General features: G+C 41.7%; 1 protein-coding gene and 1 long non-coding RNA gene across 8 annotated transcripts in view; one reads left to right on the top strand and one right to left on the bottom strand.

Moving 5' to 3' along the window:
- The window catches only part of LOC122689552 (carbonic anhydrase 5B, mitochondrial-like), a 35,905-nt gene extending 10,470 nt beyond the window's left edge, over positions 1-25,435 (top strand). The window contains exons 1-4 of one of the 6 annotated variants that reach the window (XM_043896100.1): positions 8,615-8,810; positions 9,861-9,932; positions 20,284-20,417; positions 24,114-25,435. In XM_043896100.1, coding sequence (XP_043752035.1) covers positions 24,417-24,878 — 462 coding nt within the window. In that variant the 5' untranslated portion in view covers positions 8,615-8,810; positions 9,861-9,932; positions 20,284-20,417; positions 24,114-24,416 and the 3' untranslated portion in view covers positions 24,879-25,435. Of the gene's footprint in view, positions 1-2,780; positions 3,197-4,208; positions 6,285-8,614; positions 8,811-9,860; positions 9,933-14,553; positions 14,704-20,283; positions 20,618-24,113 lie in introns of those variants that run through there. The other 5 variants (XM_043896099.1, XM_043896105.1, XM_043896101.1 and 2 more) reach the window with 5 other exon arrangements.
- The window catches only part of LOC122689554, an 82,163-nt gene continuing 73,526 nt past the window's right edge, over positions 17,211-25,847 (bottom strand). For both annotated transcript variants that reach the window (XR_006339850.1, XR_006339849.1), the window contains 2 exons: positions 21,909-22,022; positions 17,211-17,411 (listed from right to left, as the gene is read on the bottom strand). This is a non-coding gene — a long non-coding RNA (uncharacterized LOC122689554). The remainder of the gene's footprint in view (positions 17,412-21,908; positions 22,023-25,847) is intronic.

Genomic DNA, 25,847 nt, shown 5'->3' with positions numbered 1-25,847 from the left:
CATTCAGTCCACAAGCAGTGATTGAAAGCCAGCTAGTGGGGAACTAGAGGGGCAGCAGATAAGTATGCATACACGCATATAATTATCATTATATCTGTGTAATAAACGTTTTGAAGGAAAAGATCAGAATGCAATGATTAATAAGGGGATTGTTTAAGAGGATAATCAGAGAGGTACGGAAGTGACACTTGCTGAAGAGGTGAGAAGCCAAAAATAGGAGCCAAACCTGAGCTGAATGAGGGGTAATTGATTTCTGAGGAGGAATAGGAATTAAGGGGCTAAGGCAGGCATGATGCTGAAAGACTGACACCTCAGAGGCAGGAGCTGAAGGTGATACAAACACAAAGTAAACCAAAGCCAGGACCAGTCAGGTACATGAGGACTGAAGGCAAGCACATCGGAGTCTAGAGGGCTCGCGTCGCTCTTAGCACATTCCATTAGTGAAGTCTTCCTAATGACAGTGTGGTGTCACCCCTTAAACCTTGGCTGACAGAATCACTAGCTCCGTTTATTTCATTTTCCACACAGAAGAAGCTGGAAACACAGGCTCCATTAGAGCATATAATCACCTTCCTACTTGGAGGAAATGTCTGAGCAACTACCAAGAAATCAGTTTAACTTGTACTTTGTTAGAATGCAGGAAGAAAGAAGAGAACAAAAATGTGCATTTATCTTTAGCAAAACAAGCCCGGGGCAAAAGCTGGCTTCACTAAGAGGACAGTGACCAAGGGCTCCCTGATACTTGTGGGGGGATGGTCTGGGTTCCAAAAGGAGGAAGTGAGTGTGAGAAAGCCTGGAAGCTAAACTTGTGAACTGAAGGGCTTGAATTGATAGGCGTGTTATGACCATAAGAGAGCCACTGAAAGAACAGGCCGGGTTTCCTCAGGCTGCTGTTTGTGTGGGTGAGGGAGTAGATTCTAGGCATTTCCTGAACAAAGTGGGGGCCGATTTAAGGTGAAACAGGGCATCGTCTTAGGCATCTGCTCATCATTCCTGTCTTCCCTAGTCTCCATGGGAGACAGACCCTCACCAGCTGGTTTTGAAGGGTGTGAATGCTCAAAGCCCCAGCCTCCCTCTGGGCATCTCAGAGGGGAAATGTTGTCAGGTCTCTGCTGGCGGTCAGCTTTAAGACTGAATCAGGGCTGTTCTGGGGGTTTCTGGAAGCTTTAAAATACCAAACTAAAAACTAACCAAATACAGCTTTTTAACCCAACAATAGCATTTGGATAATCCATGCTCAGATTAAAGGGCATTTATCAAATTAGGAGCTACAGGGCACAATAAAGGGGCAGGGAGACATGGCTCCTGCCTGCAAGGAATCTGCATTCCAGTCCAATAATAGTATGATTATATGGTGCCAGTTCCCCCCATTTTTCACTTTAGATTTCTGAAACAGAAAGTTCTCCTTCTCTCAAGTAAGTTCTTGTTCTTCGGAAGTTATTTTATACCGAGGGAGAAAACCCAAAACGTCGGGTTTAGACCTCTAGAGAAGAGATGATCTGTATTATGTGAAAAGCTGAACAGAAAAAAGGGAATACCCTGAGTTTGCCTATTGCTTTTGGCTCTAGACCAAGATTTCTCAACTTTGGCATTACTGATATCTGGGACCACGTAATTTTTGTGAAAGCCCATCCTGCTACTATATAGGATGTTTAGCTGCACCTCTGGCCTCTACCCACTAGATGTCAGTGGCACCCTCCTCCAGTTGGACAACTGAAAGTGTCTCCAGACATTGCCAAATGTCCCCTGGGGTCCCCATAGCTCCCTCCTGTGAGAAGCACTGGTCTAGAAACTGCCTTGGCACGCTCCGTGTCTATACTGCGGGCCACTTGTAGGATCCCACTGGGGCAACTACCTCAGGAAGAGAACTCTCTCCCGTTTAAGAGGAAACCAGAGGCAAGCTTGTTTTTTTCTGACAAGCTGAGTACCAGTTACCCTGCCATGCACAGAGGGGTTTGACTGGGCAGCAGCTGCCTTGTCACTTTCTCAAATCCTCAGGCTCATTCTCAGCGGTGGGGTGAGGTTCAGAAGGGCATTGGTCATGATTTATCTTGATTCATATTTTGTCTGGTTTTCCTGTTGGTCTTGGTTCTGCCCATCCATGCTGCTACAAGAACAGCATGTATACTATCTATGGTGAAACAGATCACCAGCCCAGGTGGGATGCATGAGACAAGTGCTCGGGCCTGGTGCACTGGGAAGACCCAGAGGAATCGGGTGGAGAGGGAGGTGGGAGGGGGGATCGGGATTGGGAATACATGTAAATCCATGGCTGATTCATATCAATGTATGACAAAACCCACTGGAAAAAAAAATAATAATAAAAAAAATAAATAAATAAAAATAAAAAATAAAAAAAATAAAAAAAAATAAAGGGCAGAGACCTGGACAACCCGAATTATACACGTGGAGTCTGTCCATCACGTGTCCATAGCTCTCTTTGTTATAAGAAATTTGCTGAGATTTATCAGGGACTTGCCACAAAGACCTGGCGCTTGACTCTGGTAGAAAAATCAGCAGTGGTGATGCTGTGTGAGACCGAGTGTGCGTATACACCTGAACTTACAGTGTCAGAGCTACACGTGTGACAGACAGAACTCCAGGGACCTTAGCAATGCTAACGTCTGGCCAGGCTTTGCAGGATGTCTGCCTAATCCTCACAGCTGGCTCCCATAGGAGGTGAACTCAGAGGACACACCTACGTGGGCCCATATGATCCCCGCAGTGAGGATTCCAGCTAGTCGGCCTCTCGATGACAGCCCTGATGTGCTTTCTCCTAGTGCACCCCCTCTGGGAGAAAGTGGACCTGGTCCCGGCGGGTGAGCGCCAGTCGCCCATCAACATCCGGTGGAGGGACAGTGTCTACGATCCTGGCTTACAGCTGCTCACCATCTCTTATGACCCGACCACCTGCCTCCACGTCTGGAATAACGGGTACTCTTTCCTCGTGGAATTTGAAGATTCTGCAGATAAATCAGGTGAGAGCCAGACCCGTGGTCTCATCTGGAGTTAAAGGGACAGCTTCATGTCAGCACAGGCCACATCGCACAGCCCCGGGAACCCTTTTGGTATCAGTGGTATGGGACGCATTGGGCTTACTTCTTTTTTTCATTGTGAAATACGTATAACGTGAAATTTACCATCTTAGCTTTTTTTTAAGTGTACAGCTCAGTAGTATTAACTACATTCACACTGTTGTACGATCATCACCACCATCCATCCTTATAACTCTGTACCTATTAAATAATAGTTTATTATTATTAAATAATAATAACTGTTTATTTTTCCCCTCCCTCCAGCCCCTTGCAATGAACATTTTACTTCTGTTTCTATGAATTTTGACTATTGGGTGCCTCATTTAAGTGGAATCATACAGTATTTGCCTTTTTATGAGTGGATGATTTCATTGAGCATAATGTTTCAAGGTTCATTCATATTGTAACATGTGTCAGAATTTCATTCCTTTTAAAGAGAAATAATGTTCCATTGTATGTACAGATAATCCTTAGACAACACAGGGATCAGGAGCGCCAACCCTCCACAAAATTGAGAATCCAAGTGTACCTTAAAGCCAGCCCTCCATATCTGCAGTTCCTGTGTATCTGCGGAGTCACACAACTGCAGATTATGTAGTACTGGAATATTTCCTTAAGGAAAAAAAAAAAATCCACATATAAGTGGACTTGTGCAGTTCAAACCCATGATGTTTAAGGGTCAGCTGTCTATACCACATTTTGTTTATCTCTTCATCTGTTCATGGCAGCTGCCTTTTGGCTATTGTAAATAATGCTGCTATGAACATGGGTGTACAAATATTTTTTCAAGAAGCTGTTTTCAGTTCTTTTGAGTATATACCCAGAAGTAGGATTGCTGGATCCTCCTTGGACTTTTTTGAGCATACGATAAGGGTCTCTCTTCATTTTTATGCATGTTTCCATCTACTAGAATAAGTAGTATTTTCTGTTAATACATATATCTCTGTGTATAGATTGTATTACTGATGTAGAAGATAGGGCATGAAGTTTAAACTTTGCTAGAAATTTATTTCCTGTGTGTGTTGAATATGTGGTAATCCTCTGCTAACTGACTTGACAAATAACGTTTATATTAAATAGCAATACTACTTAGTCAGATTTATGCATGGTTTTTTTTTTTTAAATAAATACATACTATAGTACTATACCATCCGTTGTTGGTTGAATCTACAGAGATGGAACCAAGGATGAGGAAAACCAACTGTAAAATTAAATATGCTGATTTTCAACTGTGAGGTGGCTGGCACCCCTAACCTCTGCATCATTCAAAGGACAACTGTACAGAGCAAAAGGCTAGTCAGGCAAGAAAAAGACATTTTATATTTTTGGTCACCCAGCAACATGTATGTATTTTGTCATTCGTTGATTTATTTATTGATTCAACATTTACTAAGTGCCAGTCATGTGCCAGACATGGCACTAAGTGCTAGGAATAACAACTCGATTCTTGGCCTCCCAGAATTCAAAGACTAGTGAGAAAAGCACACAGTAAATTAGAATTATACAGCAAATGTGATTTGAAAAAGAATTTCTAAAAGTGCTGTTCGACCACAGAGGAGGGTGTGATATAGACTGTTCAGAGGAGTGTATGGTGATTTCACTAAGGAGGGGACATTTGTGTTGGATATTGAAGGATGAATAGGTGTTTGCCAAGAGGATTAGAAGGGCATTCCAGACTGAAGGAAAATCATGTGCAGAAACAGATGTTAAGAAAGTGTCCAAAACCCAATGTGGCCAATATGAGAGAGTATGCTGTGGGGAGAAGCAGGGAGAATGGTGATCACTGAAGATTAAGAGTGTAGATGGAAGGCAGTCTTCTGAAACACTGGTTACTTTTAAATAAGAGGATGGTATAGCATGATATCATCTAAATAATCGGTCAGTTGCTTTATTTTTTGAGGTTAACCCAGGCAACAGTACAAGATTAATCCACATGGGAGATGATGGGAGTCTGTGGCAATGAAGAGAGAGAAAAGCAAGTCTTAACAAGCATTTTAAAAATAAAAGCAAAAAATAAAAATAAAAGAACTTGGAGTCATCTTCAAATGAGAAGAAGGCAAAGTTAACCGTGATCTTGTGGTGTCTCACTTGGGAGGCTCTGGAATGGCAATGCCAGAAAGTTCATAAATGATGGACAATAAATAATTTGTAGGGAAAAATAGGGAGCATGTAAGAAAATATAATTTCTTCTTATAACTTTTCTGCTAATTTAATTACAAATGTTACATTAAAAATAGAAACACATTTCAACTGGTTATGCCTCAAAAAAGGAATGTCTTCAACTCCTGTCTAATTCCCATAGGAAGAATCTTTCTCTCAAGATAAGCATCTTTTCTCCTTTTGATGCAAATGGATTTTGGATTTTAGTATTTCCTGCAGATCAAGATGAGAATGAATAAATATTGATCCCTCACTGAAATGTTATTCATTTTACTATATAATTTTTAAAATGTTTCTCCCCAGATAAATCTTTTATTCAAAGTAATATTAATTGCTGCTCCATTAATTGCATAATTAATTGCATATGTTTCTTCCTATTCTTTGTTTCTATCTCATTTTGCATCAGATTGTCATGTTTTTACTAGTGGCTTTATTTTAGGTCAGGAAACATTTTTAAATAGTGTAGGCTGAATAAGGCTACCAATTTATTTTGGAGTGATCCTATATGATCAAGCACTAATTCGTTTAATGGTGTTTCAGCTGCACTTGGTACATCAGAATGCAATCCAATTTGAAAGGTTTGAGGGTGCAGCAACTGGAAGAAGATGGTTTGGCTATGGTAGGAATATTTTTAAAGGTAAAAAAATCTTACCAAGTTTAAACGATGTGTTGCACTCTAGAATGAAACGATAGAACATTAGAATATTGTTATTTACTTTAAGAATATGGGGATCAATACATTGGTATGATAAACAATGGTTAAAAGATTGTTAAGAATATATTTCAAATGGTATAAAATTAGGCTGTCCAATATGGTAGCCACAGGTCATGTATGGCTGTTGAGCACTTAAAATGTGGCTAATGTAAGTGAGGAAATGAATTTTAAATTTTATTTTAATCAATTGTCATTTAAATTTAGGAACTGACAATTCAGTTATTGGAAAACTTTAAAATGTTTGGAACAGCCTGGGTATGTTATATACATTTTCAAGTGTAAAATATACAACTCAAGTGTAAAATATACAAATCAAGTATTTCTGATGAAAATTTAGCATACAAATTCACATGTGCTGTATGTATTAAGTTCACCTGTGGTTTTTTTTTTTTTTAGCTCATAGATAGGTTCACCTGTGTTTTGTTTCTTTTTTAACTTTAGACTTCTAGAAACTTTAAAATTACCTCTGTGGTTTGCATTATATTTCTATCTTTAGGCACTGGTATAAAAGGATAAAAGCAGATAATAATAAATACCAGTTAAAGTGTGAAATTTGTTAAGAGTATATTTTAAATGGAGTAAAAAGATAAAGGCAAACAACTATGAGAAATGATCAGGAAGGGAACTAACATTTATGAGAGTTGCTGAGTGCTTCGTTTATCTCCCATAGAAGGCTCTCTGGCAGACCCTCATCTCCATGTTTTAGATGAAGAAAGTAAAGCTCAGTGAAGTTAAGTGCTTTCCTGCCAGGTCACTCAGCAACTGGAGAACTGGATTGGAGCTCTGTGGACCATACTCTACACAGGATCTCTGAGCTCCTACAGGTTCCACAGGTGCAGGCCTCCTGCAAGCTCCCTGCCTTAGTCCTTAGTGGATGCTGAGTGTTTAAAGGGTACCCAGGTTTTATTTTAATCAGGTATGGTAAAACACACAGACATGGAAATGGAGGAAGAATTTTATTATACTCACAAATACCTAAAAAGAAGAGACATGGCATGCTGTGTGGGGACACATGGGGAATCTCCAGGGGCCTCCTGAGAGAACAGGGGAATATACATGGACAGAACCTCTGTTGTGGTTTCCATGGGAAGGAATGGGTAAGACAACATAAGCAGGCTTAGGATTGGCCACTTTGGATAATTTCAGCAGGCTCTGGGCATAGAGGCTTTGCCTAGTTGTCTGGTATGTGGCCCTGAGGTTATTAGGGCAAAGGAATAGTGACTTACAGTGTAAGAACCTCAAAAAGGAAGTAGTTCGGCTCTGATTGGCTGGTTTGCATATGAAAGGTGTGCTCCCTGTTGTTCTCTTTAGCAATTGACTACCTCTGGGAGAGGCGATCCCTCTAGCATTAGCAAGGCCTCAGCTATCAGAGCATAAAATATAGAAACTGGAAAACATGGTTATTGCACTAAGGCTTCTCAGGACTCAGGGGCCTGAACTGAAAGCTGGGCCTTACTGTGCTCTGGTTTGCCCTGAGAGCTTCCGCCTCCAGAGCCCCTGTGTGCCAAGCACCAGTGAGAGCCAGAGAGGGAAGCTGACGGAGTAAAAGGACGCCTTTTCCTTTGCCCAGACCACGGGTTCCCGCCCATCAGCAAACAGCCTGCTCATCTGTTTTGTCTACTTTGATTCAGCGATGTCTATAACATTCTAGATTGTACGGCTGAGTCCCTTTGATGTGCACCTGAAACTATCACAACATTGTGAATTGGCTATACTCCAATACAAAATAGAAAGTAAAAAAATAAACACAATAAAAAATGTAAAAAAAAAAATTATCAATTTAATTGCAGTTTCAGTACTGTGGATCGCTTTTAGGTAATCACCAATCTGATTTTAATTTACATTCTGTTACAGTTCTAGAGTGAGATGTCAGTTGTTTTTAATATTTTCTCATTCATTGTTCTTTAGTTAGGCAAACATCATCAAGAGGTACAGAAACTGGTGAATATTTTGCCATCAATTAAGCACAAGGTAATTTTTTTCCCCTCTAGATCACTTGAGATATAGTTTATATTTCAATCTCTGAGTGGAGACAATAACAGGCCATTTTGAATTGGGAAATGTAACTCACCTCAGTGTAACTGAGGTTCTCTTTGAAAGTCACCCCTTAAGACAACTTGCCATTTATGATGCTTCTGTTGAGAAAGCCCCTGGCCCTGGGACACTGTAGGGGGCTGAAATGATCCTGTCGGTGAGTACGGACGGCTGCTTTGGCTGCCATGCCACTGAGCACTCAGGAACATAACGAGTCCCCTTCTCATCCCCAACCCCTGCTCCTCCTCAGTCCTTGTGCAAACACTCAGGGCAGCCTTCTGGAGTCTAGCTACCCTCCCACAGGCAGGGAGCAGAGAAAAGTTTGATAGAAACTTGGCTTGTTCAGCTTTACAGAACAATTGCCCACATCTTTCAGGGTTGGCAGATTGCCCCAGAGATTAATTTACATTGCATTTTAGAAATGAGAATTCCATTAGTCTCTCTTGAAAAAGAGAGGCCTTCATATTTATGCACCAGCTACCACCTAACGCCTCCCACTGAGGACTATACAAGTATCAGTTATGTCTCAATTTAAAAAAAAAAGTCAATTATATCTAAACTTTAAAAAGAGAGATACATAGTTAATTACAGGAGCAAAGCATGGGCATGATGCTGTCCTAAGGTGTCTGGAGGTAACTGGAGCTCCTCTGGACCACTGCTGGTTCCCCAGATTCCCCTGGTACCATCACCTCATCATCCAGTTCCTGAGTGGTTTTCACCACAAAGAGATGCCCTTGTGGATTATTTGATTCTTCCTGCCTGATGCTCACCTGCCTGGATTACTGGACCTATTCAGGGTCCCTGACTAAACTCCCACTCTCAGAATCTCACCTAGAAGCAACCCATAAGAGGTAGATCATGAACAGGTATGTTCTTCTTACATTTCTATATTAAGAAATTCTAGTTTGCCCCTTTAACACAAGGCTGGGCTCAAACTTTGACATCAGTTTTTAATCTTGTAATGCTTCTACATTTTTAAAAAAATATGCTAATACCTTGTCTCAGTTTGGACATGTATTTGGAGATTCCAAAAACACATTTGACAAAATCACCATCTATTTTTTAAAAAATAAAACAGAAATGAAAGAACTCCCTAACCTAATAAAGTAGATTAATATCAGCTCAAAAATAAATAGTATGCCTAATGTGGAAAGGATATCTACTAACAACACTATTATTAACATACTAAATATTGAATTAAATTCTGGTAGTAGCCAATAAAGTTAGATCAAAAAATATAAAGGAAAAAAATATATATATATAAAGGAAATTACAAAAAAATTAGTGGAGTGCCATATTAATTTATAGAAGTCAATTCCTTTGACATATAAAATCACAGAAGACATAATGGAAGAAAGAACCCCACTTACAAAACAAACTAAAAATCTAAAATACCTTGCAATGAATTGACCATAAAACATTAACCAAAAAAAACTGTAAAACATTCCTAAGGCACACAAAAAAACTTGAACTAATACAACCCATATCATTTTATTGAATAGGAAGACATCATAGAGACGCCTTTGATGTCACTTCTCCCTAAATGGTTATTCTTGATAAACTGTTTGTTTTCCATTAATTTTATGTGGTCCCAATAGATATACCAACAGTAACATTATGGGAGGCTGTCCTGTGCACTGTAGGATGTTTAGCAGCATCCCTGGCCTCTACTCACTGGATGCCAGTAATAGCCCCAAGTACTGACAACCAAAAATGTCTGTAGACTTTCTCCAATGTCCACTGCAAACTCAACCCTGGTTGAGCACCACTGATAGATACTAATCTCCAATATTAACTGACCAATGAAATCCTTTACCTCTTGGTGCCTGAAAGAAACATTTGAAGTCTACAAAATTGGATTTAATTAATCAACATGTTGATTTACCAGTAAAAGCATGTGGGTGATTCACTTTTAGGTACCTCTAGCTCACTAGCAGAAAACCATGGATTGTTGGAGGATGCATAGAATTGGAATCCAAGACAGTGCTGTGAGTATCAATGGGTCCAGCCCTTCTAAAGCAGCATTTGGAAGTGTTTCCTTGAACATACTAGGGCCACCAGAAACACTCTTCCACCCACCCACCACAAACACACACAAATGGTGAGGCAGTTCTTCAAAGCCTCCTTTGTCACCTTTTAATTCTAGTTCTCTTGCTTTTTCTACCACATCTGCAGCTGCTTCCTCCACTTAAGCCAAGAACCCCTCAAAGTTATCCCTGATGATTGGAATCAACTTCTTCTAAACTCCTGTGAATGTTGATATTTGGACTTCTTCCTATGAATCATGAATGTTCTTAATGGCATCTAAATGGTGACTCCATTCAAAACCCAGAAGGTTTTGACTGACTATGCCCAGATCTACCAGAGCAATCACTATGGCAGCTATAGCCTGATGAAGTGTATTTCTTAAATAATATGACTTGAAAGTCTAAATTACTCTTTGATCCATGGGCTGCAGAATGGATGCTATGTTAACAGCCATAAGAACAACATTAATCTTGTTATATATCTCACTCAGAGCTCTTGGGTGACCAGGTGCATTGTCAATGGGCAGTAATACTTTGAAAGGAATCTTTTCCTGAGCAGTAGGCCTTAAGAGTGGGCTTAAAAAATATCCAGTGAACCATGTTGTAAAAAGATGTGCTATTATCCAGGCTTTGTTCTAAGGGCCTTGGGATTTTCAGAATGATAAATGAGCACTGGCTTCAACTTTGAGTCACCAGTTAATTAGCCACTAACAAGAAAGTCAGTCTGCTCTGAAACTTTGAAGGCAGGGATTGACTTCTCCTCTCTAGCTATGGAAGTCCTGGGTGGCATATTCTTCCAATAAAAGGCTGTTGCATCTGCACTGAAAATCTGTTGTTTAGCGTAGCCACCATCATTAATTATCTTAGGTCTTCTGGAGAACTTGCTTCTACATCACCATTTGCTCCTTCACTTTGCACTTTTATGTTACACATACGGCTTCTGTCCTCAAACCTCATGAACAAACCTCTGCTAATTTCAGACTTTTCTTCTGCAGCTTCCTCACCTCTCTCAGCCTCCACAAATTAGAATCAGGGCCTTGCTTGAATTAGGCTGTGGCTGGTTTGATACTCTATCCAGACCACTGAAACTTTCTCCACATCAGCAATAAAGTTGTTTCAATTACTTATCATTCGTGTATTCACTGAATTAGCACTTTTTATTTCCTTCAAGAACTTTTCCCTCACATTCACAACTTGGCTAACTGATTGGTGTAAGAGGCCTAGCTTTCAGCCTGTCTCAGCTTTCTATGTGCTTTCCTCACTAAGCTCAATCATTTCTAGCTTTTGATTTAAAGTGAGATACATGACTCTTTCTTTCACTTGAACACTTAGAAGTCACTGTAGGGTTATTAATTAGCCCGATTTCAAAATTCTTGTCTCAGGAAATAGAAAGGCCTGAGGAGAGGGAGAGAGATGGGAGACATCTGGTTGGTGGAGCAGTCAGAGCACACAATATTCACCATTAAGTTTGCCAACTTATATGGGCATGGTCTATGGAGCTCACACCACAGATTCCAACAGTAACATCAAAGATCACTGATCACCATAACAAATAAAAAAATAATGAAAATGACTGGCACATTGCAAGAATTACCAAATGTGACACAGAGACAGAGTGAACAAATGCTGTTGGAAAAATGGTGCTGATAGACTTGCTTCATGCGGGCTGCCATAAAACTTTAATCTGTAGAAAACTCCCATAAAACCTCAATTTGTAAAAAACACACAATAAAGTGAAGCACAAGAAAAGGAGGTCTGCCTGTACTGGGTGGCCCACGTGGCGAGGGGGTGTTGAACAGAGTTTGCTCAAGATAAACTGCTGCTGCTGCTGCTGCTAAGTCAATTCAGTCATGTCCGACTCTGTGTGACCCCATAGACGGCAGCCCCCCAGGCTCCGCAGTTCCTGGGATTCTCCAGGCAAGAACACTAGAGTGGGTTGCCATTTCCTTCTCCAATGCATGAAAGTGAAAAGTGAAAGTGAAGTGGCTCAGTCGTGTCCGACTCTTTGCAACCTCATGGACTGCAGCCTACCAGGCTCTTCCTTCCATGGGATTTTCCAGGCAAGAGTGTTGGAGTGGGGTGCCATTGCCTTCTCCGCAAGATAAACTAGTGGCAGCTAAAACCAGAAAGAGTATTTCTATCTCCCTTCAAACAAGATAAGGTTGAAAAGCCAAGGCCCAAGAGCAGCCAGAAAAACAACAAAGGACACACAAATATGATTTCAAAATGGGACAGAGTTGATGATTGGGGAATTGCAACTGTCGTCTAATCAGTGATTAGCCCTGGGAATTGCTGGAACAATTTTAGTGGGCGTTGCAGCATAGTGAGACTGGTGGGCTTTGACATCAAGGACATCTGGTTTGAATATTGGTGCCCTTACTTTCTAGCTGGTCTCTTTTTATCTGCCATGTGATAGCAGAAACAATAAGAATTAGTGTCTATTACACAGAAGACTGCTTTGTATACATCATATTATCTAATTCCTACTGTAATACTATGTAGATTTTATTATCTCTGTTTTTCAAACGAAGGAACTGAGACTCAAACATGGAGAGCAACTTGTCTCTCAGAATGGGACAAGACTGCTGAAAGGAGTGGACCTGGAACTTATTTCATCTTCCCAGGCTTTGCTCAAAACACATATTTGATTCCTATTGAGTATGTACATTTAAGATCAGCAAAGTAAAACAATTATTAGCTCTAACATTTCTCAGTTCATTTACATTTCCATTTTCAAGACAGTTCACTCATTTGATTGAGACTTTATAAGAACCTGAAGTTTCAGTATGTGAAAACGTTGGCTGAGCCCCAGCCCCTTGTGTGAAAAAATTCATAGAAACTCAAATGCACGTTCCTTTACTATTGACCTTATAGGAAGAGAAATGTAACCAGAAGGAAATCAAGTGAATTTACTAGTGACTCTAGTCTAAGGGGTCGCACAGAGTCGGACACGACTGAAGTGACTTAGCAGCAGCAGCAGCTAGTCAACTGTTCTGGAGAAGGCAAATGCTACCCACTCCAGTATCCTGGCCTGGAGAATTCCATGGACTGTATAGTGCATGGGGTCGCAAAGAGTCGGACACGACTGAGCGAGTTTCACTCACTTCATTCACTAGTCAAGTGTAACCATTAGCTAGGGTTCAGTGTCCTGAGTCCTTGACCTAGCTTTTGTTACAACTACAAGATTATCATCTCCTTATAGACAAGGGCCACCCATGTTATCTTGGTACATCTCTTCCACAATACATTCTAGAGGTCCTATCACACAACGCATGGTAAATAAAGGAAAGGAGTAAGATATTTTTACCTCTCTGGGACTTGGCATCTGGAGAAATGGATACAGATCATTGTTTAAGGTCCCTTCCTAAGATAACACCATTACAACAGTCCATTTATATAAAAGGTTCATGGATCTATACTATATACATACAAGTCTGAAATTGTGCTGTGTCTGTGACTCTCCTTTTATGGCCCAAAATGCCAGGTTGCATAGAATTAGCACTTCGTAACTGCTTTTTGATGGTGATGCTTCTTTACATTGATATAGCATTCCCCAGTGTCTAAAGCACTTGTGTGTATTCTCTAATTTTGTCTTCCCATCAGCATAACTATTTAAGAAAATACTATCCTCATTTTCTGTATGTGACTGCATCAAGGCACTCGGCTAATAAATAAATGCTAGGGCCTAAGACTGGGACCCAAATCCAAGAGTATCGATCCAGTGGTCTTTCAACTAAAAGACACATCACATCATCAACTTCATCATCATTACCACTGTCACATCATTCCCACCATTAAAGCCGTCACTATCATCACCATCATCCGCCATCCCTGTCACCACCATCATCATCACCATTATCGTAAAGACCAAAGAGCTAAACTATCCACTTCCAGCCTGGGGCTAAACACAGATCTAGCACAGATGTCATGGTCAAGTACATGCAGTTTGTCTTAGTTACCCAACTTCCTAATCGTTCTCTAAAAGAAAAAAATCACTTTTCTAACTCTTTTCCTTCCACAAACCTCTTATTTCACAAACTGCTATTCTCAACTAGATGGTAATAGAGAAAGGAAGCAATCTCCTCAAATTTACTTCCCGAAGAGGCAGCAGTTGTGATGACATGCTGAAACCTGCTGGTTCAGGCTTGCAAGAGGAGACTTAAATATTCAGAAATTTCAGAGTGGATAGGAAATCAGCGAATGCTACGAAACAGGGTATTGTTTTTTTTTTAAGAGAGAAGGCTGATTAGTCAGTTCACCACTATCACAGTAAACAGCTGACCTAACAAGACCTCTTGCTTTCTAAAATAGGTGTTTGTTAACTAATAAAATCTCAAGCAATAGGCCAATGAATTGGAGAAGCTTCTGCAGTACTGTGGCAATATCTGGATGGAAAAGTGATCTTTTCCAGCATTCTTGAATCACAGAAATCGGTTAAGCTCACCTTGGATCATAATTACTATTTATTTAGTACATATTATACTTTATACACATTTCTCTCACCCAGTCTTCATGGAAGCCCTGCGAGACATTACCTCCCTCGTACAGATGGAGAAATTTGATGATGCAACAAACCTCACTCAGCTAACAGGTATAGCTAGTATTTGAGTTCACCTAGTTTGGGCCACAGCGACTGCACACTTTCCACCCAGAGCTTCTGAACAATCAATGGAATGCTGTTATTGACACGGCTAACAGAAGAGTTAAAGCTTCACTTGAGGATTTTCCAAAGGTAACTTGAGAAATGCACATGTCTTAGATGACATTGGCACTCTTCTCTGTAGAAGTAGAAGGGTGATTCAGATGACCCTGGGGTCCCCCCTGATCTTCTAGGTTTAAGATGTTCTATCACACAAGCTATGTTCATTACCATCTAACCTGTGGATTGCATTCTTGAACAAATCTGTGTCTTCCTCAACACTAAAGGCTTTTGAGGGCAACTTCTATCTTTTTGACAAATAGACAAAACTTTCATCACAAAGATCAGAGCTCCTCCCACTTCAAACTGCACCCTCTCCCCACTTTTGAAGCAATACTTTTCCCAAGAGAAACCCAGCAAAATTTTTCCATATCAAGTGGAAAACCTAACAGATCAATTTCTCTTCAGAAGGTTATCATGACTGTCCTGTCTCTATTTGCTAATTATTGATGCTCTCCAGGTTGACACAGGAGATTTGTCCCTCTGTTTTCCTGGTTTGAACATGAACTAAATTTGTGAAGGCAAGGTTGGAGCAACAGGGTCACTTCTCCCAAGCAACAGATTATGATGCTACACGCCCAATTATTCCATTACTGGAGAGTTTGCTCAGAAGGAAGATAGCTGATCCCAGTACAAATGAACTGAAAGACCACCAACAGCAGGATAATAAAATAACACTAAGAGCTAACACTTACTGAGCACTTGCTGGGTGCCAGGCGCTCCTTCGAGAATGCTACGCTATTAACTTTTGATTCCAACAAATTAATTCTTTCTAACACAGCTCACTGTCCCTCCAGCAAAGTTATCTATGCACAGATAGTAAAGAAACATTTAACCAACTTGACTCCAGCACCACAAACCATGTTCTCTTCAGCTTGGCTTCCCTGACTCATTGCCTGTGCCTCCTGATAGCCATACAGTTAATGCATTACTTCCAAGAGCAGAGTCTAGCCAATAAATACTGTGAATCCAAGTAGTCCAACTCCAAAGCCCATTCTTCCACCACCTACACCAGAGCATACTAGTGAGGAAATTGGGAAATAAGGGGATGAAGTGAATTCATGAAGGTTACAACTGCTAGAAAGCATGGACTCCCAGCATTTCAGGATTAATATAAAACTTAAAGCTATTGAACACAGGCATGCAAATACCGCAACAGAGTATTTCTTAATATTCTAGAAAGCAAACAAAAACAAATTAATAATTTGGATCAAGTCTCTCAGCATTACATGTCATGCCAAAAGCAAGAAAGTCAAGCAGTGACAACTTGATCTTAATCCTCAAGTTTAATTCAGGGACTAGACATAGATCACATTCACTCCATAGCATTTCACTGATCATTTGTGAATAAAAAATTGCAAAGCTGCAAATTTAAAATGATTACCTTCTGCTAATAACCAGCGTGAACCATATGGAAAGTGGAAAATCTCAGCAGAAACACTTACTCAAACACAAGCTTGGCCAAACACCACCTGCATGTCCCACGTGGGCACCAACGCTTTTGAAAACCAATGTGTGTCCCTGTGATGCCCACTTAACAGAATTCCTCTTCCTTGGTGTCAGAAGGGAAGGTTTAGAAGCATCAAAGTAGAGCTCAGGACTCTCTCCACCTGCACTCTGAATCAGAGGTGCTTGTAAACAAGATTATTTTCTCCTTTCATTGTGAAAGCTTTGTTTCCTCCCTACCTTAGGAACACTTTCACCAGTCTGAAATTCTCTCTGGAGGTAATGTCAATAATTTAGATAGCAAAGCTTGCATGTGCCCCAGAATTCAGCTAAATGAACTCCATGAGTGGTAACTGAAATGTAAGTAGTTAAACTGGAAGCCCTCAAAAAAGTGAATTAGCTGGATATTCATTGAGACATATCTCTTTCAATTGTACATCAACTAAGTTTCAATTAAAAGAATGCATCTCCTTCAGAGAATGAACTTTTCGTGGCTCTGTTGTAGAGCAAAGGAACCTACATGTTCAACAAGTGTTCCAGGTGATTCTGATACAGGGAGATGATTCAAAGGCCACTGTGAAGAACATGGGTCTAGATAAGATCACAGGACTCGAGGGAAGAGCGTCCAAAGGGAGAGAATGCAAAGACATCACAAAAGTATCTGGTACAAGATGGTGGCTGTAGGTACTGGAAGAGGCAGGCCAAGGAGGGCAGGAAAACAACGGTGGCAGAACTAGTATTTGGAGGAGGGTGAAAACCAAAGATTAACTCTGCCTATCCGAAAAGCCTGCTAAGCTCTGTATATCCAGTGTAAAAAATCATACCCCAGATATTAAAAACAACTCTAGATATGAAACATTCACATGGTGTAGAAAAGAAAGAAAGATGGCGCTAGAAGTAGTCATAGTTAAGTAAGGGACTCCGGACTCCAAAAAGTGTCCAAAAACAAAAGCATAACTGATATTTTGAAAACTGCCCATTTTTTCAGTTTACAATATAAGGGATTCACTTCAGGTAGGGGAAAATCCTCTCCTTATTTTTCCAGGTCATGAGGAAACAGGAAAATGCTCTTTCAATCTCTCCCTTTATAAATATCTTACCTTCTATGTTGCCGGATTCCTGATAAAATCAATAGCATGGTCGCCACAAGGACGATGCAGAATATCACACCAAATATAATAATCCAGATGGGCACAGACGGGTCAGTAGGTGGTGCAAGAGTGGAAGGAATTCTTAAAAATTCCAGAGTCTGGTCATTCAAAAAGAAGGCATTGTTGATCCGGTTTCGATTCATTCTAAAATACAAGGATGATTAAACACAAACAAGAGAGAAGAAACATTAGAAACCAAAGGTAGAGCCCTTCCCTGTGTCCCCGGGATTACCACCCTCTCTATAAACAGAGCATCTCCCAGCAGAAGACTTCAGGTCGAGCCGACAGTCTGATGAGGGCAATCATGCTGTGGTTTTCTGTTCGTAAGTGGTGGTCCTGGCTGCCAGAGAGGTGCCTGTCTATGCACTACTGCCCTCCATTGTCATGAATGTTCTAGAAGTCACAGGAAGTCCTGACTTTTGAGCTCTGCCCACCACATTTTATTCCGAGAGGCAGCATCTAGATTAAAATGACGGAATTCTATTTTAAGTGGCTTACAGCCTGAAAACACAAACTAATATGTAAAAAGTGGGTGATAAACTTAAGAATAAAAGAAAATCAAGAGCAGACAGAAAGCATGAAGCCAGGAGGAGCGGCAAATCCATCAATTTCATCTTTTTTTCTTGTTTTCCATTCAATTCAACAAACAGTTGCTGAAAACTTACTAAGTACCAGATCCTCTGCTAGGTGCTAGAGATACAAACGGCAAAAAAAAAAAAAAAAAAAAAAAATACCCGAGTAGCTTACAGTCTAGAACAACAGCCCATCAGTCCCTCCACAATCACAGTACAGCACAAAAAGTTCTATGAAAGAGGTAAAAATGGGCACAGTGGGAATACAGCAGAGGTGTCATCATAGTAAGAAGTCAGAGCTGGTTTCCTGGGAAGACAAGTTTTGAGCTGTGTTTGCAGGGACAAGTAGGAATACTTCAGACCCAAAGTACTCACTTCAGACCTGTAGTGAGCACAGGAATTGGAGACAGGATATATACAGTATGAACTGTTTCGTCAACTGCAAGTAGTTCCATATGACTAAAGTAAACGGTGCTTTAGGAGTCCAAAAGTTTAGAAAAACACAAAGGTAAATCTATTATGCTCCCTGGGGAAAATCTGCATTTTGGGTGGTGGTAGCAGTCAGGGAGGGGTTGGTAGCAAAAACTTATTTGACCAAAACTAAATTTCTAGCTGGAATTTGCAAATTAGATGTGATTTCTTGGAGATACTGTATGGCCTTTTCTGAATTTACACTAGATGAGCTGATTTCAACAACCTCTAGAGCAGAACTATAAGCCAGAATATTTGAAACTTAGGTGATGTCAAATTTTCTAGCAGCTGCATTTAGAAAATAGTAATAGGCAAAACTGATTTTAATATAATATATATTTGCTCAATATATCCAAGAAAATATAATTTTAACATGGAATCAACAGTAAGTTGGTTCACATTTTATTCTGGGCAGAGTCCTTGAAATTCGGTGTGTACTTGACAGAGCATATCTCATCTTGGATTAGATACATGTCGAGTTCTTGAGAGCCACGTGTGGCTGCTGAGTTCTGTACTGGACAGTGCACATCTTGAACCTGAGAGTAACAGCTTCAGAATCTCTGCAGACCAGTACCAGGGTGTCAGGAAAGACCACCCGTAGCAAATGAAAATCTACAAGGAGGCATGGTTACTCGTGTGAAGGAGAATCCTAGCCAGCTAATCTGCAGCACAGGATGATTTCAATGCAATTTTTATCAAACAATGGGATGATTTCTTTTTTTGTAACCTAATTTTGATAACACAAAACTTTCCACAAAATGATGAGCTCCCCTACCAACAGATAACAGTAAAATGAAAAGTTGCTCTGCGTTCCCATTCTGTCTACTTTGTTGCTCAGCAGTCAGGCTGATCAGAAGTTCTAGTTCAATACAAACTATATCTCCATCTACCACTGAAATCCCCAATGGGCGTCAATCACCATGGATACTTTCTAGTCAAATTGGCCTTGAATAAGGCCAGGTCCTCAAAACAGATCAAAAACAGACACTGTAGAACTGATCTTTCATCCCCTCACCTAATTCCATAGGTGTGGATACTCTAGTAGAGTAGGGGAAAAACAAATCACTGGATGCAAAGGCAGTGTGCCTGCATTCAAGTCGTCATTCTTTATTTCTCTCACATGGTGACCTGGGAAAATCAATCTCCCCGAGCCTCAGTTCTCTCATTTATAAGGCAGGGATAATAATAATAACTCAGAAATGACTGGTGTTGACACTAAATGCCAAAGATGCATCAGATTATGGCTCGTGAACCAGAAAATATTAAGCAAGCAATAGGTGGAACTAGTATTATTTTGCCCAATGACAGATTAACTGTCTTCTAGGTATCATCTCCTTTCTTTTCACTCTGTCCTGCCCTCCTGGTATTGTTTCCTTTAATTTCATACACTCCTGATGAGCCCTATCCATACCCTGATATAATTTCCCATTCTACTGGCCATCATCTCCTAAACAGCCCTTCCTACTGGGGCCTTTGAAACAGACATTTTGTTGTGAACATATTCATCTCCATCCTCGACCTTCAGCCTAAGCACTCACTCCTCCTCCTCACAATAACTGAAGCCAGGTTTAAGCACAGTGCCCTCATTTTCCTTGGAGTCCTCCCTGATCACAGGGCTTGAATAAAATCCCTTTTCTCACAAAATACAATATTCCTAATTTTTACTCCCTAAGTAGTGTCTCTCAGCAGTATTCTTAGTGGCAAAAGTGCAGAAACAATTTAATTCAAACCTTCTTCTTAAACCACTTTCCATTGGTACAGAGCCTCAATGCCTTCACTTCAGCAAGGGAAACAGATGTTTGTTCGCACAAAAACAATTGGCATTCGATTATAGACATATTGCCTTAAATGCTAACATTTTACAAAGAGCAAATAAGTTCTTTCACTAGATATAATGAGAAAAATGTGCATTTCAATAACCTGTAAATCCCTTTGTAAGGAGAGTGAACTTTGTTTCAATCTTTCTTTCTCAGGGTCAAGATTATTTGGGGAACTCATTCTTCCAGCTGAGCCACAAAGGAAGCCCAAAATCTTTGATAATATTTATTTTTCATTTATATGAGAGACAAGATTTTACGTTTTTTTCCCCAAAAAGTATGTTTTAAAGGTAAGGACTGTACATTAACTCAAGAAGGTAAATCCTTAGAAACCCAAGAATGTGTATATTTTTCTTGATTTCTAAATCAATTTGCCCAACACCAATTATGTGTGGGATTTGAAGTTTTGACACACATAAATTGCACACTAATTGAAATAAAAACTGCATACTCTGCTTCTGTGCAGAAAGGAATATATTTCACTTTTGAAAGTTTATTCTAATCCCAAGGAGAGGAGGAGGGGAACTGTCAGAAAAAAATGGGTAAAACTTCAAATGGGTGAAAAATATGATTGAGTGTCTGGCCAGTCTACCCTTCTGAACAATTTCCACCTTTTACTGTCTTTGAATTAATTTTCAAATCTGTAAGTTCGAGAAAACTAATATAATGTAAATGATTCTTGTCCGCAAAGAATCAGGTGAATTGCGTCTAGTGGAGCATTGCCAATGGATAGACTGGTGTATCTTTTAGTAAATAAACACCACAAATCTTCAATTCCTATATTTGCATGCTGCCTTGAAGTCTCCATTAAAACGGTTTTAACATCTTATTCATTTCCTCATTAACTTGATAATAAAATCTTTGATGAAAGTGAAAGTGAAAGTCACTCTGCGATGTCGACTCTTTGTGACACCATGGATATAGTCCATGGAATTCTCCAAGCCAGAATACTGGAGTGGGTAGCTGTTCCCTTCTGCAAGGGATTTTCCCAAGCCAGGGATCGAACCCAGGTTTCTCGCATTGCAGGTGGATTATTTACAACCTGAGCCACCAGGAAAGCCCAAAATTCTTTGAGAGCATTTATTTTCCATTTATGTAAGAGTCAAGATATTACCTTTTTTCTGCCAAAAAGTATGCTTTAATAGTAAGGACTGTACATTAACTCAAGAAGGTAAGTCCTTAGAAACCCAAGAAATGTGAATAGTTTTCTTGACTTCTAAATAAAAGTCAAAGGTATTACTTGCCCCTCGAAATGCTTTGCATTTAATCTACTCAACAATTCCAAGAGGAGCATACCATAATTACTTCTGTTTTATAGATGATAAGAAGAAAGCAAAAAGAGGGGAAGTAACTTGTCTGTATTCTAATAGCTATCAAGAGGCAAAACGACTATTCAAAACCTGAGCATTCAGGCTCAAGAATGCATGTGATGAACCATCAGACAATATTGCCTTGCAAGGTGTTCTTGCCAAAACAAGACAGAATGAACCTAATTCTTAGCTAATGTTTAAAGCAGAGCTTCTCAACCAGAGCACGACCGACACTTGGGGTTGAACTGTTCTTTGCTGGGAAGTGCTGTCCTGGACACTGGAGAATGTTACTAGCATCCTGAACCTCTGCCCACTCCATGCTGGTGGCCTCTGGCCCACCACAGCAAAATCACTGACATCTTAATAAACAAATCATTGTGAAGGAGAGAGAGAAGTCTTCAAAGTCTATGAAACCAGTGAATTAATCAACAAGTTGATTTACCAGGAGAAGGCATACTTAGCAGTGATTACCTGATGGCTGACTGTACCTCAACGGCGGGAAGGGTGTGATTTCTTGAAGGATCGGTAACCACAAACCAGAACGACACCCGCTGGGTTACACTGCAAAGTAGGACGTGGGAAATTCTGCAGATGATGAGAAGAAAAAAAAATACATTATAAGCAAAAAATACCAAATTGCATTTTAATTCCACTTCGGTGTTATGACCATCTTAAGAGGTGTCTTAGCTATGAATTAACTCATTTCTACTATTATGAAGACATGTCTTGTTAACAATAATATAGGAAATTTCCTTTATTTCCAAATCATAGGCTTGGGGATCATTCTTAAATAAGAAATTTACCAAGAGTAAAACAAACCCAAAAACAAAAGGAATGACTCAGTGGAAGGCAGCAGGAATTGCAACCTCCATCACCTGTTAGCTGACAGCATCCGTTTCCTCAACACTTGGCCTGGCCTCCCTAATACTGAAGTCTTTTCTGTTTCCTCATCAAGATCTTTCTAGTGTACCCCTCATTCAGCCTTTCACCTCTCAGAACCAGACAAATCTGCTGATCGGCTACTTGCTGCCTCTGTTGGCCGCTGTCTCTGCCCTTCTCTTACTCCAGTATTGGGGTCGGCCCAATAACAGACTTTTGGACAGAGGGGCTCTAATGTTTGCAAGAGGCTTTGAACACTGCTTTTGTAGGTATCAGCTTCTAAGTGTAAACTGGAAATGTGCCTCCCTGTATTCCTGGATCATTTCTTCTTTCACAAGAAAGAAATGGCATTGGTGTTTAGATTAGAGACAATCTATATGAGAGTGCATGAAATGTATGAAGGTAGAAAATTACAGGAGAGTCCACACTAAACCAACATTGTCAGGGTTAAAAAATGAATCCTCAATGACTTTCTCCAGTCCTTAAAAATAAAATTTTCAAAAGTGACATTAGCAACCATTCCCTCAGAGCTCACTTGGTAAAGAATCCGCCTGCAATGCAGGAGTCCCCAGTTCGATTGCTGGGTTGGGCAGATTCGCTGAAGAAGGGATAGGCTACCCACTCCAGTATTCTTGGGCTTCTCTTGTGGCACAGCTGGTAAAGAATCTACCTGCAAAGTGGAGGACCTGGGTTCGATCCCTGGGTTGGGAAGATCCCCTGGAGAAGGGAAAGGCTACCTACTCCAGTATTCTGGCCTGAAGAATTCCATGGACTTCGTCCATGGGGTCGCAAAGAGTCAGACACGACTCAGTGACTTCCACTTTCACTAGAAGAAACACAGCCTCTAGGGATACAAGGAAATTCACTCTTTTCCCTAAAGGAACATTCAAGTGCATTGTGTTCTTTTTTACTTAATGAAAGAGAATGCACTTCTGTCAATTTTCTGTAGTTTTCAAGACCTGGTACACATTATGTTTTTGTTGCCTAAACTTGGTCTCTATTCAACCGTGCTGAACAGAAACACAGAAAGAGTTTTGGGTGAAGTATAAAAGAACAGCTTTTACTGCTTTGCCAGGCAGAGGGGGCCACAGTGGGCTAATGCCCTCAAGATTGTGTGACCCACTCTGGAGGGGGTAGTGAGGAGTTTTATAGTGTTCAAGGAGCAGGGCATGATCACCTCATGAACAATTCTTAGATTGGTGGCATCAAGGTGAACTTTCAAGCATCATCAATTTTCAAGTTTCAACCAGTCTAGGATGTACATCCTTGTAGTCAGCAGTATTCTTCAAATGGAGGGAGTTGTGCTCTTGCCAGCTCAGTCATTTAGTCCTGTCTGATTCTGGGATCCCATGGACTGTAGCCCACCAGGCTCCTCTATCCATGGGATTTCCCAGGCAAGACTACTGGAGTGGTTCACCATTCCCTCTGCGGGGGGCCTTCCCAATGCAGGGATCGAACCTGGGTTTCCTGCATCTCCTGCATTGGCAGGCAGATTTTTTCTTACCACTGAGACACCCAGGAAGCCCTGAGGGGTGGGGAGTCACCCTCCTGTAAAAACAGTTTAGTAATGTGTTTCAGGCCTTTATCTGTATCTTTCAGGGAACTGGGAGTCAAGTGATTCTGCTATGTAGCCAAATTACAGACTAAACTGTTAACAGTTCCCTAGCCCAAAAGTTATTCTTTGCTTCTGTATCTTCACATTGCCCAATCATTATCTTTTCAGTCACTCTTTTACTTCAGAAGACAAGAACACTAAAACGTGTACACTGTTTCATTTTTGTCCCTTCAAATATAAAGTGCAAGGATTTCAGGCACTCCTAGGCTGATCTGCCCAGAGCCAAGATCCAGAGCCTGCAGCGGAAGCTTGGAGGAACCACTCTGCTCAGAGGGCAGGGGCAGCTGCTGAGGTCCTGCGTCCGGGGGCACATTCCTAGTGTGCGCAGGACCCTGAGCCCAGAGAACCCCGAGGTGCCAACGCCACACACGCCAGCCTGTAGCCAGATGCCAACAGTCGCCTGAGACTCTTGAGCTTCACATCTGCTGACCTCGGTCGCCTAGAAGCCAAAGCAGCGTGAAGATCCGACCCGCCACCAGGCCAGCATGGGCAGCTTCCTGAGCAGGTACCTGGGCTGCTGGCCGGGCACAGACAAGGCCGCGCAGCCCCGCTTCCCACGGCCCAGGCCCGCCCGCCTCCCGCCGGGCCGGGACCCAGGCCGCGTCCGGTCGGTCCGCCGCGCTCACCGGGCCCGCAGCAGCCGGCATCGGGACGACTCGCCCGCCTTGTACCGCAGGCTGGCCCGCAGGGCCTTGGCGTCCCAGGCCTGGAGGAGTTTTCCCAGCTGGCTGCTCCTCCACCACTTCATGGGGCTGCGCTTTTCCCGCCATCGTAAGACTTCCAGGAAGACTCGCCGGTGCAACGGCCGCCACCACCGCAGCAGACGGAGACAGGTGACCATCCAGATCACCCTCCCTGAGCGCACGGGCAGCGTCTACACGTGTCTGCCCAGACCGGAGCAACCGGATCTCTGTGCCAATGAGACCGGACTGAGGCCCCTCAATTGATGCCAGAAAGGAAAAAGGAGCTTTGACGAGCCTCAATTGTTTGACTGTCCTGAGACCAAGAGAAGGAGGCAGAGTCCGGAGCCCAGGCTGTCCGCCTTCCAGCCCGTGTGGAGGAATGGAGTGGTTCCTGCCTTTGTGCCCAAGCCGGGGCCTCTGAGGAGCAGCTTCTACTACGGGTGCAACAGTGTCTGAGGACATTGAGCAGCAGCCAGACCTCCCGCCTTGCCTGAGCATTCCCTGTCTGCAGCCCACCCTGCTCCAAGGCCAGCACCCCCCCCCATCTCTCCCCATCTGCCACCCCCAACCCCCAGGGCAGAGTCACAGAGCCTCCCTGCAGAGATAGGAGCAGACCGGCACTCTGTCCTGGGCCTCCTGCAGCCTGATGTCCCCCTCGCGTCCAGGGAGTCAGGGCCCGGCCACCACCTCCCCATGAAACTCCCACCCACAGTTCTCTTTACCCAGCTGAGCCCTGCCCCACCCCTGCCTGAGTCACATATACCACCAAGCCACCTCCCTCACCCCAGCCAGCACATCAGCGCAGCCCCCGAGCCACCCCTCCACCCTGCAGAGTCCACACTGAGGGGGCACCGCTAATTCCCAGCCTTCACTCCTTGCTGCCTTTTCCCCCAAGAAGACCCTTCTCAGGAAGGTGTGCTTTCCCCTCTATAACTTTAATAGAGGTTAAAGGTTGTTCTTCTTTTAAATAATAATAAAGTTTCATTATTACTCTTCTTTTAAATAATAATAAAGTTTCATTATTACTATGAGGATTGTCATGTCTTCCTTTCAAATATTAGAATTTTATCCAGTGTGTTTTCTCCACCTTGGTTCTGTTGGGGCCAGACAATTCTCTGTGGGGTGCAGACCTCGGCATCATAGGGTTTTAGCAGAAACCTTGGTATCTCCCCTCTGGGTTTTCCTGGTGGCTCAGTTGGTAAAGAATCTGCCTGCAATGCGGGAGACCTGGGT

Source organism: Cervus elaphus, chromosome X (genome assembly GCF_910594005.1).
Source record: "Cervus elaphus chromosome X, mCerEla1.1, whole genome shotgun sequence".
NCBI lineage: Eukaryota > Metazoa > Chordata > Mammalia > Artiodactyla > Cervidae > Cervus > Cervus elaphus.
This window is presented reverse-complemented; position numbering and strand designations above follow the sequence as displayed.